General features: G+C 60.8%; 1 protein-coding gene across 9 annotated transcripts in view; it reads right to left on the reverse strand.

Moving 5' to 3' along the window:
• Positions 1-4,733: 4,733 nt before the first annotated feature.
• Positions 4,734-12,092, reverse strand: part of COL7A1 (collagen type VII alpha 1 chain) — a 30,950-nt gene continuing 23,591 nt past the window's right edge. For 2 of the 9 annotated variants that reach the window (XM_053989069.1, XM_053989070.1), the window contains exons 96-120: positions 12,018-12,089; positions 11,764-11,799; positions 11,452-11,511; positions 11,239-11,283; positions 11,130-11,165; positions 10,969-11,004; positions 10,820-10,876; positions 10,521-10,592; positions 10,195-10,266; positions 10,078-10,113; positions 9,915-9,995; positions 9,777-9,830; positions 9,531-9,584; positions 9,392-9,454; positions 9,227-9,289; positions 8,828-8,944; positions 8,395-8,472; positions 8,262-8,315; positions 8,018-8,066; positions 7,826-7,939; positions 7,376-7,465; positions 6,942-7,025; positions 6,730-6,849; positions 5,888-6,067; positions 4,734-5,754 (exon numbers count right to left, since the gene is read on the reverse strand). In XM_053989069.1, the coding sequence (XP_053845044.1) occupies positions 5,705-5,754; positions 5,888-6,067; positions 6,730-6,849; positions 6,942-7,025; positions 7,376-7,465; positions 7,826-7,939; positions 8,018-8,066; positions 8,262-8,315; positions 8,395-8,472; positions 8,828-8,944; positions 9,227-9,289; positions 9,392-9,454; positions 9,531-9,584; positions 9,777-9,830; positions 9,915-9,995; positions 10,078-10,113; positions 10,195-10,266; positions 10,521-10,592; positions 10,820-10,876; positions 10,969-11,004; positions 11,130-11,165; positions 11,239-11,283; positions 11,452-11,511; positions 11,764-11,799; positions 12,018-12,089 (1,773 nt within the window). In that variant the 3' untranslated portion in view covers positions 4,734-5,704. Of the gene's footprint in view, positions 5,755-5,887; positions 6,068-6,729; positions 6,850-6,941; positions 7,026-7,375; positions 7,466-7,825; positions 7,940-8,017; positions 8,067-8,261; positions 8,316-8,394; positions 8,473-8,827; positions 8,945-9,226; positions 9,290-9,391; positions 9,455-9,530; positions 9,585-9,776; positions 9,831-9,914; positions 9,996-10,077; positions 10,114-10,194; positions 10,267-10,520; positions 10,593-10,819; positions 10,877-10,968; positions 11,005-11,129; positions 11,166-11,238; positions 11,284-11,451; positions 11,512-11,763; positions 11,800-12,017; positions 12,090-12,092 lie in introns of those variants that run through there. The other 7 variants (XM_053989074.1, XM_053989073.1, XM_053989072.1 and 4 more) reach the window with 7 other exon arrangements.

A 12,092-nucleotide genomic window follows, 5' to 3' on the forward strand; every position in this document is an offset into this window, starting at 1 on the left:
CTGACAGGGAGGGGGCGGGGCCAGTCGGCAGCGGCGCAGTTTGATTGGCGGAGGGCGGGGGCGGGGCTGGCGGCTCGGGGTTGGGGTCGGCACTGGAGGGAGCTGGGGCCGGGGGGCCTGGGGACACTGGGACTGCTGGGGACACTGGGACACTGCTCGGTACGCTGGGCAGGGACAACCCTGGGGACACTGGGACTGCTGGGGACACTGGGACACTGCTCGGTACGCTGGGCAGGGACAACCCTGGGGACACTGGGACTGCTGGGGACACTGGGACACTGCTCGGTACGCTGGGCAGGGACAACCCTGGGGACACTGGGACTGCTGGGGACACTGGGACACTGCTCGGTACGCTGGGCAGGGACAACCCTGGGGACACTGGGACTGCAGGGGACACTGGGACACTGCTCGGTACGCTGGGCTGGGGCAGCCTGGGGACACTGTGACTGCAGGGGACACTGGGACACTGCTCGGTACGCTGGGCAGGGACAACCCTGGGGACACTGGGACTGCTGGGGACACTGGGACACCGCTCGGTACGCTGGGCTGGGGAGAGCACACGGCCTGCGGCAGGAGGCACTGGGGAAACACTGGTGATGGGGGTCCCCGAGCTGGGCGGGGGAAGGGCACTGGGGAGATGAGGGGGCACTAGGGGCAGAGGGGGCTGAAGCGTAGGGACACACTGGGTCTCGGGGAGGACAGATGAGACACTGTGGCAGGACATGGAAAGGAGGAGATCCTTGCAGGCTCAGCATCCCAGCAACAATTGGGAGTGGCAGGGGAGAACTCCCTTCTGCGAGATGGACAGTTGTCACTCAGGCTGCCTGCCCTGGAGTGTCCCACTTGGATGCACCAGCTCTGGCAGGTCTTCCTATAACTCCTGTCCCCCACTGTTACCGGCACCCTGTCTCTACCCTGGCCCACAAACTCAGGCTCAGCCCCACAGCACACACCCAGGGGGTGCAGGGGGGTATCTCAAGGGGGTAGGCACTGCCCGGGCATCACCTAAGCCTCAGGTCAGGCAGGGATGGCAAAAAAGCTTTTATCCACCTTGCCACCTCACCCCAACCCACCATCTGCTGGCACATCCCTTCCTGAAATCTGTCCCTTCCATGGAATGTGGGGTCACCCCAGTTGCTTCTGCCCCTTTCCCAAAGCCAGTGCCCACTCCACAGTGCAAGGGCTCACTCACCCTGCAGCAGGTAGTCTTCGAAGAGCATGGCTGTGTCCCCCACCAGCTCCAGTGGCCCCCCTGCAGGTGTCTCCCGGCCTCAGCCTCGCTTGCACCACCCTGTACTTTGCACGGGGCGGCCGCACTGTGCTCTGCACTGCTCTTATCTCCCAGCTGTGCTCAAAGCAGCAGCTCCAGTGGCACAACACGGTCTCCTTGTTGCCCCTGGGCTCCCTGGGCCCGCTCCACCATTGGTGCAAGGTCTGACACCCCTCATGTGGAATTTAATGACCCCGTGCTGGCCCTGGCCGAGCACGTGCCCTCACAGCATCTCTGGGGGAAGGGAACACAAAATGGGAGTGTAAAGGGGTGCAGAAGAGGTAAAAAGCACAAGTTGTGTTTGATGCCACATTTTATTGTGCACGCTTGCTCAAAACTCCAGCTTTGAGGCTTGGCCAGGCTTTGTGGAGGATTTTGTGTGCTTCAGTCACCCAGAGAGAAGCAGCACCCAGGAAAAGCTGCTTGGCTGGATGCAGCCCCTTTGGAGACATCCAGGTGGTGGATGAGCAGGGAGCAAAGCCAAGCATAGAAATTCCTGTAGTGCCTTAGGGCTGGGACCAGCTGTGCTCACGCACTGGCCAAGGTAAACCCAGCTGTGTCTTCTCCAGTGGTGCTGAGGTGAGAGTTATTAAACCAAATCCTCCCATGGCTGCTGCTTGTGCCGTGAGCACTGGGACCATGGGGATGAGGTGCCATGTCCAGTCCCCTGCACACACACCAATGCTGCTCCACGCCTCCCTCTGCCAGCGCCCCGGGCAGCCCCGCTGCCCTCTCCAGCCCTGCTAGATGCCAGCCAGGACAGTTTATCTCCTGCGCCCGAGGCGGGCCATCAGCTCGGCATTGGCAGCCGCCTTGGCCCGCAGTTCCTTCTCTCTGGCCAGGTCGAGCAGGATTTTCAGTAAGTGAGTGTGGACATCAAGTGACAGGGACACCTTCCTCCCCTTTTTCCTGGGAGCCGCTCTCTTGGTGGCTGGGCTCATCAGCCAGGGCAGTGCTTGTCTTTCTGATCCCTCTAGCAGAGGCAGGCTGGCTTCGTCTGGATGAGACCCTGCCCCAGAGCCATCGTCACCCCTCCTCATGTTGGAGGGATCTGGCAGCATCTTGTTATGGCTGGTGCTTTCCTGCCTCATCAGCTTCCCTCCATCCACAGTCTGGGGGGCTGGCGGGAGCCACTCACGGCTCGGTCCCTTCCAGGCTCTTGCTGGTGTCCCCAGGAGCACCAGGAAGGAGAGCAGCATGGCCGGGGGTGCCTGCGGGGAGCACGTGGCTTGGCATCACCCCCATCACCCTGCCACGGCCCCACAGCCCCCCTGGCAGGACACGTCCCCACCAGGGTGTCACCCACAGAGCCCCTCCACTCCCTGCACCAGCTGGTGGGGCTTCACCCTCCTTTCAGGAGCCCTTCATTATTCCACCCTGATTTTAACCCTCTTGAACAGAATGGGGAGTTTTGGGGAGGCTGAAGGGGAAATGGGAAGCAAATCACCTGGCTGTCCTTGTCCTTTCACACAGCCCCTGGCCAGATGCTAGCCATGCCCTCAATTTCACACCCTTCATGCCTTTGTCACCCAGGGAAGGAGACAATCCTGCTCAGGAGGGTGCCTGCCAGGGTACTGTGGCTGCTCCCCAACCCATTCCTGCCCTTTGGCCAGGGAAATGCCTGGGGTTTCAGGGCTGGGCGGGCAGTGGAGCTTTCTTCCTCCCACGCCTCCCCTGGCAGATGCCATTCCCCACTGTGTTGCTGGGCTCTTTGGGGCAAAAGCCACCCGCCAAGGAGGGACACGAGCCACTTGGACTAAAATACACAGCATATTGATGGCGCTGGGGTGACAGGGGCAGGAGACTGGCCGCAGGTCCTGAGTTGTGTCAAGCTTCAGCAACTTTCTCCACCCCATCTCTCACCCTGGTCACAGGGAGGGCCCCAGGGATTGCAGGATGCTGTGCTACAGGGTGGGGGTCAGGGTGCTGGGATGTGGGGTGGGGGTCAGAGCAGGTGCACGGACACTGCTGCACAAATCCTGCTATATAGCTGCCTCTCTCCAAAATCAGTCACCCAGCAGAGTATCTCTGGGGTGAAACCCTTTGGAGAGTACCAGAATAGGCAGCCAGAGGCGGTTAACTCACTGCAAAATTAAGAATGAAAAGCATCTAACGCCCTGCAACCTATTGCCCACTAAAAGCCCCTGAAAAGCACCACTGAGGGCACAGCCTCACCATTTGCAGCAGGTCCTCGTCCCCTCGATGTTCAGGCAGTGCTCCCAGGGTGCAGGGACCACAAGCTGGGCATTTGCTCTGCTCCCTGCCAAGCCCTGGCTCTTATCCTGTCCCAGCTCCACCTCTGACCCGCAGAGGGGGTGACGGTGACAGGGGGAAGGTGGGGGGGGGTGGTGTGTGGAAATGTTTTTAATACATTTTGCCTAATGGCAGATGAAATCATCCCAGGATGTGGGTGGGTGTGTGCCCCCTTGCAGCTCCACCAGCTGCATTTGGAGGGGGTTCCGGGAACCTGGGACAGCTCAGTTGTTTCATGTTTGACTTGCAAGATGTTTTTTCTCCATCTAATTAGGCCTCCCTGCTCCTGTCAGGCTTGGTAATCACTTAAGGGAGGGAGAGAACATGCATACTGCTGGGACCATGGGCAGACCTCTGGGCATTGTGCCTCACAAGGCCCCTGGACAGCTCCTGGTACCAGTTTGGCACCGTGTCCTGACAGACTCCCTGGCCACGTGGAGGACATATCTAGAGACATGTCACCTCCTGCTACCAAACCCAGTGCCAAACCCAAGCACTGCTTTGGCCACTGGATTGCAGGACACCAGTGGCTTGCAGCTCACCTTAATGCATTCCAACTGGGACACCAGTGGTTTGCAGGCACCTGCACCAGCAGCCTGTAGGCATTGCTGTGGGGTGAGCCCCATATACAAGGGTTTGGCTCCAAAGTTCCCCCCTTAGGGAGTGTGGGAGCACCCCAAGGCTCTTGGGCTGGGTGGGCACTGCATGGGGTGAGCTGTGGGTGCTCAGCCCCATGGGCTGGCCAGGGCCAGGAGTCAGGGTGCCCAGGGTTCAGACCACTGGACTGCCCACCCCCGTGGTCTGAACCGATGGGTGACCCATCTTATGCCACCCTCCCCAGGACAGCAGAGAACAGAAATAATGCCAGCTTTGTTCCTCCTCCCAGGGACAGCCAGGAACTCACACCCAGAAGCCAAAATTAGCTGGCAGCACTGATTCACACAGTACATCATGCAGCACCACAGACCCACGTGCTGACACGTCAGGGCCTGGACAGGGGGTCATGGCCTGGCTTGCATCAGCTGGGCACGTGCTGGGCACAGGGATGGGGCACTGGGCAGCTGGAAGGGGTGAGGAACCCCAGCCAGCACTGCCAGCAGTGGGCAGCTGAAAGGGCAGCCCAGCTGGGGGGGTCAGGGACCATGCCTGAGTCAAGAGCTGCCCCCAAACTCCACAGCATCTCCAGCAACACGCCAAGAAGTGTGACATCTCCCTGTGAGCACAGCTTTAATACACAACCCCCCTGCATTGGTACACATAGTCATTTGCTGTATATAGATACACACAGAGAACAGCAGTACGTGTGGGGCCACAAAGCCCACCCGGCAGCCCTGGGGCTCTGGGGCAGTGAAGGGCACGTCCCTACTCAGCCCTGGGGATGGGGGGAGGCAGGGGCTGCAACATCACTTTCACAAAGCCTTTGAGAGTAACTGTGGGTGAGCAGGAACCTCTTCTAACATAGCACCATCCTCAGGGTTTCCCTGACAGGCCAGGGGGTGCAGGTGAGATCCCCCAGATTAAGGCCAGAAGTGCTGCTGGCAGGCGTGTGAGCTGGAGGGTTGCACATGGCAAGAGACTCCAGTCTCCCCACAGGTCATTGCCAAACCATCACAGCCACAAAAGGGGAACTGGGCCCTAGTTGAGGTTAAGGTGAAATTTATTCAGATGGAGCTCATTGCAGGTGGGGGTGAGGGATGTTGTGCAGGGAGGCACTGCCTGGTACAAGGATGTGGGCAGCTCTCCAGCAGGGAGCGAAGAACAGAGAGGGAGTCTGGGGGTCTATGGGGGGCAGGAAAGGGTACAAGGCTATTATGGGAGGGGAGGGAGCCCAACTATGCCAAGTCCTACCTCTGCTTCCAGAGAGAGGGAACAGGGCTAAGAACCATTCTGTTGGCAACAAATAATTTAAAAATCAAACTGAGAACGGCCCAGTGGGAAAGGGGGTTCAGAGGCTTGGTGGGAGGCAGTTTCCCATTTGACATAAATTTCACCTTAATGACAATAAACTGATATGAAATGAAAAACCCACGAGCAGCATAAAGACAGGTTAGAAATAGCACCAGGTTCCTGCTGGGGCTGGTGGGTACATGGCTGCTGCCACCATGGGCAGCCCAGCCCCGGCCAGGGCAGCAGCTGGGCCCCAGTTCCAGGCAGCCCTGCCTGCCCAGACACTGCCTGCACCTACACCTTTGGCTGCCCTCCCACCTTGCTGCTGGCACTGCCACGGGAATCTGTGGAGAGAAGCAAGGTGCTGTCAGAGCTGAGGCAGGGGACCAGCACTGTCCCCCCAGCTCTGCGTTGCTGAGCCCACGGCACAAGGTGGAGATGCTGCTGGTGCCGGTAGCTGTGCCAAGCTCTGCCTACCTGCCCCTGGGCGCTGCCCACAGTGCAGCTCACACTCCTCCTTGCTGTCGAAGCGGTTGAGGTTGCCCTGGCAGCCGCTGTAGACGAAGGGCCGGCACTCGGTGACTCTTTGGTTGTAGTACCACCGCAGGGTGTAGCGCTGGCACTGCCCCTCGTCCAGCGGCAGCCTGCAGGGCTCAGCTGTGGGGCAAGCAGCTGGTGAGAGCAGGCAGGGGCTGGCAGCACACCGGCGGTGGAGGCTGCCAGACCCATGTGGCAGAGGAGGGGAAACCCCAGAAGGGCAAGACTGAGCATGGGAAGGGTTTGGCTGGAGGAGACTCTCTATGCTCTGCCCAAGTGCTGGAATCGAGGGCAGGAGACACCACTCTGGGCAAGCTGTACCCCGGGACAGCTCTCAACAAAGAGCTGGGAGGTATGTGGCGTGGGGACATGATGGCCACAGCACCCCTTGAAAGGATTATAGAGAGACTCTCCAAAGGCTGCTGCTGCTGGGGCTTCCCTGATCTCCTGGGGCCTTTGGCATCCATCCTGTGGCTTATGACCAGAGCACAGGAAACCTGGCAGGGCAGCAGGTCCCACCAGCCCAGAACACCACCCATCACTGCTGGTGACAGGGATAGAGCACAAGGTCTGCATGGTGTAGGCAGCACAGTGGTAGGAAAGGTGCGACCCTCCCAAGTACCAGTGAGAGGGCAGGAAATCCCAAATCCCCCCATACAGGTGGCACAGGAGCCCACTGCCCAGCTGGATGTGAAGACACCACCCCAGCCAAACCTGGGGCAGCTCCATGGTTTCCCCCAGTAGCTTAGCTCTCAGTGCCAGGTGAGTGCAGGGAAACTCACCATCCACTGTGGGCTGCTCCAAGCTGTCCATCTCTGGGACCTCATCGTAGTCATCCTCCTCTCCATCCATGCTGTCATATGTGAGGTCATCATTGTCGAGCACGATCTGCCTGTCCTGCCCTGGGAGACAGCACCACACGTGAGCAGTCCTCACCACACACATGGAGCACAGAAAAAGGGGGACAAGGACTAAAAGCACACGGATGACACACCCTCATCCTCCTCAGTGTGTGACAACTTCAGCACAGGGACTTTGTGAGCGCTGCCAGCAAGGAACGGCTGAGTGGAGAAGGACCCTGTGAAGGGGATACAGGCATCAGGGAAAAAGCAAAGGAGTCTGGGCTGCTTTCCCCTTATTTCCCAAGGGAAAACCACCCCTTTCAGGTGTGGAGCAATCTAGCACTACCCAACCCTGTTGCAGCCTGACAGGGTACATGAACAGGGATGGTGGACCTGGAGATACCCCCTCCTCTCTCTGCACCACAGATCAGGGCTGCCATGGGGGCTTCTGGAGGAGGGACAGGCAGGGGAGGCCGAGAGAGACAGCACCCACTTGGAGCCCAGCAGGATAGGGACAGGGGAGGGCACAGGGAGGCACACATTCCCATGTCACCAGATCTCACAGATCCTCCAGACTCTCCATCACCTGTTTGGTCATGTTCTTTCTCCTGGCGGACGATTCTTCCTACTCCCTGGGCAGAGTGGAAGCTGCTCCTGGCCTGAGCCCCCCAGCCTCCTTGGAGAGAAAGCACCCTCCTCATCCCAGCCCACCCCTTGCCTCTGGCCCTCCAATCCCACTCCTCCAGCCTACCCTTCCCTCCAGCACTGCTGAGCCCTGCAAGACCCCTGCCCCAGTTCTGACACCCAAGAATAGATGGGATGCAGTTCCTGTGATCCCCTCAGTTGGGCAGACCCTGGCAGCACCCAGACCCCACTGGCACCATCCTGAGCCAGCTGTCCCTGGGGATCCCTGTGCCATCACTTCTGCCACACACCATCCCTTGTCCCTGTGCAGGGTCCTACACTGATGCAGACCCTTACTGAAGGGTCATGGAGGGTGCCAGCCACCTCCAGCTCCCCAAAACCAGCGGCACACCTGGGTGCCAGGGCTCCTTTTGTGCCACATGTGTGGGGCAGGGGGATAGGAAGGAAGAGCTGCAACCTGAGTGCTCACGTGAATCCTGGTGCCGTGGGAAGTGGCCACCACAGGCTGTAGGAGAGACAGGATGGGAGTCAGGGGCAGCGGGTCCAGACCCCCAGCCCCAGGGCAGCAGTAGGGGATGCTCACCACAGTGCTGGCTCATCTCCTGCCTGACGAAGGCACGGATCTCCTCCTCCTGCCGGGCACATGAAGGGGCAAGGGTAGTAATGGGGGATGGTGCAATTCAAGACCCGCCTTTCCCCAGGGTCTAGCAGAGCACTGAGGTGAGGGCAGCCCCTACATCAGTGGCAGTGGGATGGATCCAGCACCCCTTCTCACCCCAGTGACCTGAATGCCACCAGCCTATGCTGGCTCCCTTCTGGCTCCTTACCGTCATGCCTGGCTCCCCCTTCTCCCCACGGAGCCCGTGGGTGCCAGGACTGCCCTGGGGACAGCAGAAAGGAGGTGGGAAGCTGGCCCTGGCTGGAGCTCATCCAGGCAGGGCCAGGCACCCACACACTTACCTGCTCTCCTCTCTCGCCAGGGATGCCAGGCATGCCACGTGCTCCTGGCACTGACTGCCCAGGGGGGCCTCTCTCCCCCTGCAAAGGACACATGCTCAGGATCTGGCTGCTGGGTGCTGGAGTCTCTCTGGTCTCCCCAGCACCATGGAGGTGCTCCTTTCCCCATGCCTGCACCCCAGGGATACCAGTGCAGGTGGGGATGGGGACAGGTCCAGCTCAACTCAAGGACAAACAGGGTTGCAGACTCCTCCCCTCAGACTCCATCCCCTGGGCAGGGGGACACAAGGGAGGAACCCAAAGCTAGCAAGCTGGCAGGGCAGGACAGAGCTGGGACATGACTCCAGATGCCACCCACCCCTCACCCACTAAGGGGACTGGGCCCTCCCATCCTCACAGCCCCAGAGGGGACCAGTAACCTGTGGTGAGGACTTACCTTCTGGCCCTGCATGCCCTCAGGACCTCGTGGGCCGACGCTCCCTGAGGGCCCGGGGGGACCAGGAGCACCGTCACTGCCCCGGGGACCAGGGCCACCCATAACACCCGGGGCACCCTGGAGGAGAGCAGAGGGTGAGGCCAGGGGTGTCAGAGCCCCCAACTTCAGAGCAGATGCCATGGGCATCCTCTGACCCCACAGCTGGGCATCCCCGAAAAACCAGCACTGGTGCCTTCTTATAAAGAGCAGGGAATTGTTGTCATTCATTGTTTAGTGACATAATTTAGAACAGCACTGAATGACTCTTCTGGGAGCATCAGGCATATGCTTCCAACTAAGGCTGTATCCTGGTACAAGCAATGTGGTGCAATGCATCCCATCCCTTTCCAGTCTGCTCACCCGGTCTCCTTTCTCCCCCTGGTCTCCTTTGGCTCCCTGCTGCCCATCAAATCCCCGGTCACCCTGCAAAAAGGAAGGGACAGGCAGCAGGGGACACACGGTTGGGGGCAGGCAGTGAGGGGATGAAGTGCCAGCACAGCTTTTCCCAGCACTGCTCTAACCTACCTTGGGTCCCATGAGCCCTTCTTTTCCAGGAATGCCTGGTGGTCCTGACAGACCCAGTTCTCCCTGGGGGACAAAGCAGATGTCCATCAGCCACCAGCCATGCTTTCCTGTCCCACTCTGGTGTCACCGTGGTGCTTACCGGCTCGCCTTTCCTCCCTGGCAGTCCCGAGCGCCCTGGGATCCCTGGCTCTCCCTACAGCAGGCAGGAGAGAGGCAGGGCAGTCAGTCCTTCACCCCTCAGTGCTCACCCCAGAGCCACAGGCAGAGGAGGGGATGTCTGGCCGCAGCCATTTCCCCACTCCGCTGGCTGGTGGAGGGGATGCAAAGGGCCACAGCCTCCAGGCACCATCCAGGCTCCTGCAGCACCCTACAGGCACCCACTCACCTTCTCGCCCTTGTCCCCATTGAGGCCACAGGCGCCTTTCATGCCCCGGTCACCCTGCAAGCATGGGAAGTCAGAGCCATGCCAAGCCAGGACTAGTCCTGGCCGGGAGAGCACTGACAGCCAGGGAAGCCAACTCACCTTGAGGCCACGCATGCCCAGGGGTCCCATGTCCCCCTTCTCCCCCCGGGCCCCGGGAATCCCATCGCGGCCAGGCTGACCCTGTGAGAGAGCACACAGCGTGACCAGGGTCTGCTCCTGCCCTGCAGTGGGGTGCCAGAGGCACAAAGACACAGCTCCTCACCGGCTCGCCAGGCTCTCCCGGTGCTCCAACCTCTCCCTGGGGAAGGCAAAGGCATCAGTCAGGGCAGGTGCTGGTGCCACCAGCATCCCGCAGCGGAGGGGCTGCACAGCTTCGTACCTTCTGCCCGCTAGGGCCACGTGCCCCAGGGAAACCCATGGAGCCCTTCTCTCCTTGTTCACCCCTCGTGCCCTGCAAGCAGAAACCCAGATCAGCACAGGGCAGGAGGGAGAGCTCCAGCCACTGCATGGCCACAGCACAGCCACAGTCACCTCCAAGGCCAGGTCTGGCAGGTCCCCTTGCACCATGTCCCTGCTAGCACCAGCACACAGGGCACAGGAATGCCATCGCGCCCTGCTTCTTCTGTCCCTTGCCCTGTCAATAGCCCTCCATGATCCCCAACCCAGCAGCTCCCAGCCCTGCACAAGTTCCCCCCAGTCCTGTACCTTCTCTCCGAGCATGCCTTGCTCTCCCTTGTCCCCCTTGTCCCCTTCTGTGCCCTTCAGGCCACGCTCTCCCTGCAAAGGAGGAAACACACGGAGGGGTCAGGGAATGAGAAGAAGCTCAGACACACATCAGGGAGAGAGACTCCCGTGGGAGGAGGAATATGGGGGTCGTAAGGGGGGCTGAAGGAGAGGGAACAATATGCTCTGCAAGAGAGTGTCCCCCAGCAGGAAAAAACTCCTCCAGCTCTTCCCGGAGGGACAGGAAGGATGGGGAGAGGGAGGATAGGGACAGCTCTCACCGGCTCCCCCTTGCTGCCCCGTGCTCCAGGCGGTCCCTCCACCACCACAGTATCGCCCTGTACACCCAAAGCAGAGATAGAGGTGGGGGTGAGAAGGGGGGCCAGGGCTGCTGCCTGCCTTCCCATTGCCCCCCACCCCAAGGACTCACCTTGTCGCCTTTGGGTCCTGGGGCCCCAAGGTCTCCCTGTGAGGATGAGGTGAGATGCTGCAGAGATGCACAGCAGGGAGCAGGCAGCACCTCCCTGGACACCCCAGTACCTGGAGGTGCATCATTCTCCCCCCAGCTCCTCAGCCCGCAGAGTCCCTTACCTTGTCCCCACGCTCCCCGCGGTTCCCAGGCAAGCCCTGAGGGGGAGCAGAGAGGTGTGGTCAGGAAGGGGCCCGGATCGGGGTGCAGCTGAGGAAGGGGGGTACTTACCGCAGGCCCACGATCCCCTTCTGGCCCTGGGCGCCCATCCTCACCCTGCAAGAAGGAAGGGATATGAGAAGGGGGTTTTAGGATGGGGGCACCCCAGCATCACCCCACCCCAGGGACAGCTGCAGCTCTGGCTCAGAGACCTGTCAGGGCTGGCACCGTGAGCCTTCCTGTCGCCAGCTGTGGGGACATGGGGGGGACTGTGGCAGTACCTACCCGTGGTCCTGGGTCACCACGTTCACCTCTGGCTCCTGGCAGCCCGGCCCCTGGAGCACCCTGCCAGAAGAAGGCAAGAACTCACCCCCATCCTCACTGCCCACAGCTCCTCCCAGCCCTGCCAGGTACCCCCCATGCCAGGGGACACCCTACAGTTCCCACCACCTCTCTGGTTGCCTGGCGCATAGGAGGCTCCCATGTGCCACCATCCAGAGTGGGCTCAGCACCCTCAGGGGTGAGGGGGCTGCAGGGACACTCCACAAGAGAAGCAGCCTCCCACCTCTCATGCTATAGGGCTGCCCCTGGTCCTACCTTGTCACCCTTCAGGCCAGGGGCCCCTTGTATGCCCTAAAAGAAAGCAGAAGGGTGAGCAAGCCACAGGAGGAAAGCAATGCCAGACACCCTGCAAAACATCGCTGAGAGTCCCACTGTGGTACTGCACACTCCAGCAACAGCCTGCCCCAGGGGCCAGGGAGGTGCCAGCTGGTCCCTGTCAGCCTGTCTGAGCCAGCAGGGAAGCCAGGGCAGAGCCCACATGCCCAGGAATGCTGTGGCACCATACTCACGGCTGGCCCTGGGGGCCCCACAGGTCCCGGTGGTCCAGCGGCGCCATCCCTGCCTGGAAAGCCGATCAAACCCTG

The sequence above is a fragment of the Vidua macroura genome, chromosome 13 (assembly GCF_024509145.1).
Source record: "Vidua macroura isolate BioBank_ID:100142 chromosome 13, ASM2450914v1, whole genome shotgun sequence".
Lineage (NCBI taxonomy): Eukaryota > Metazoa > Chordata > Aves > Passeriformes > Viduidae > Vidua > Vidua macroura.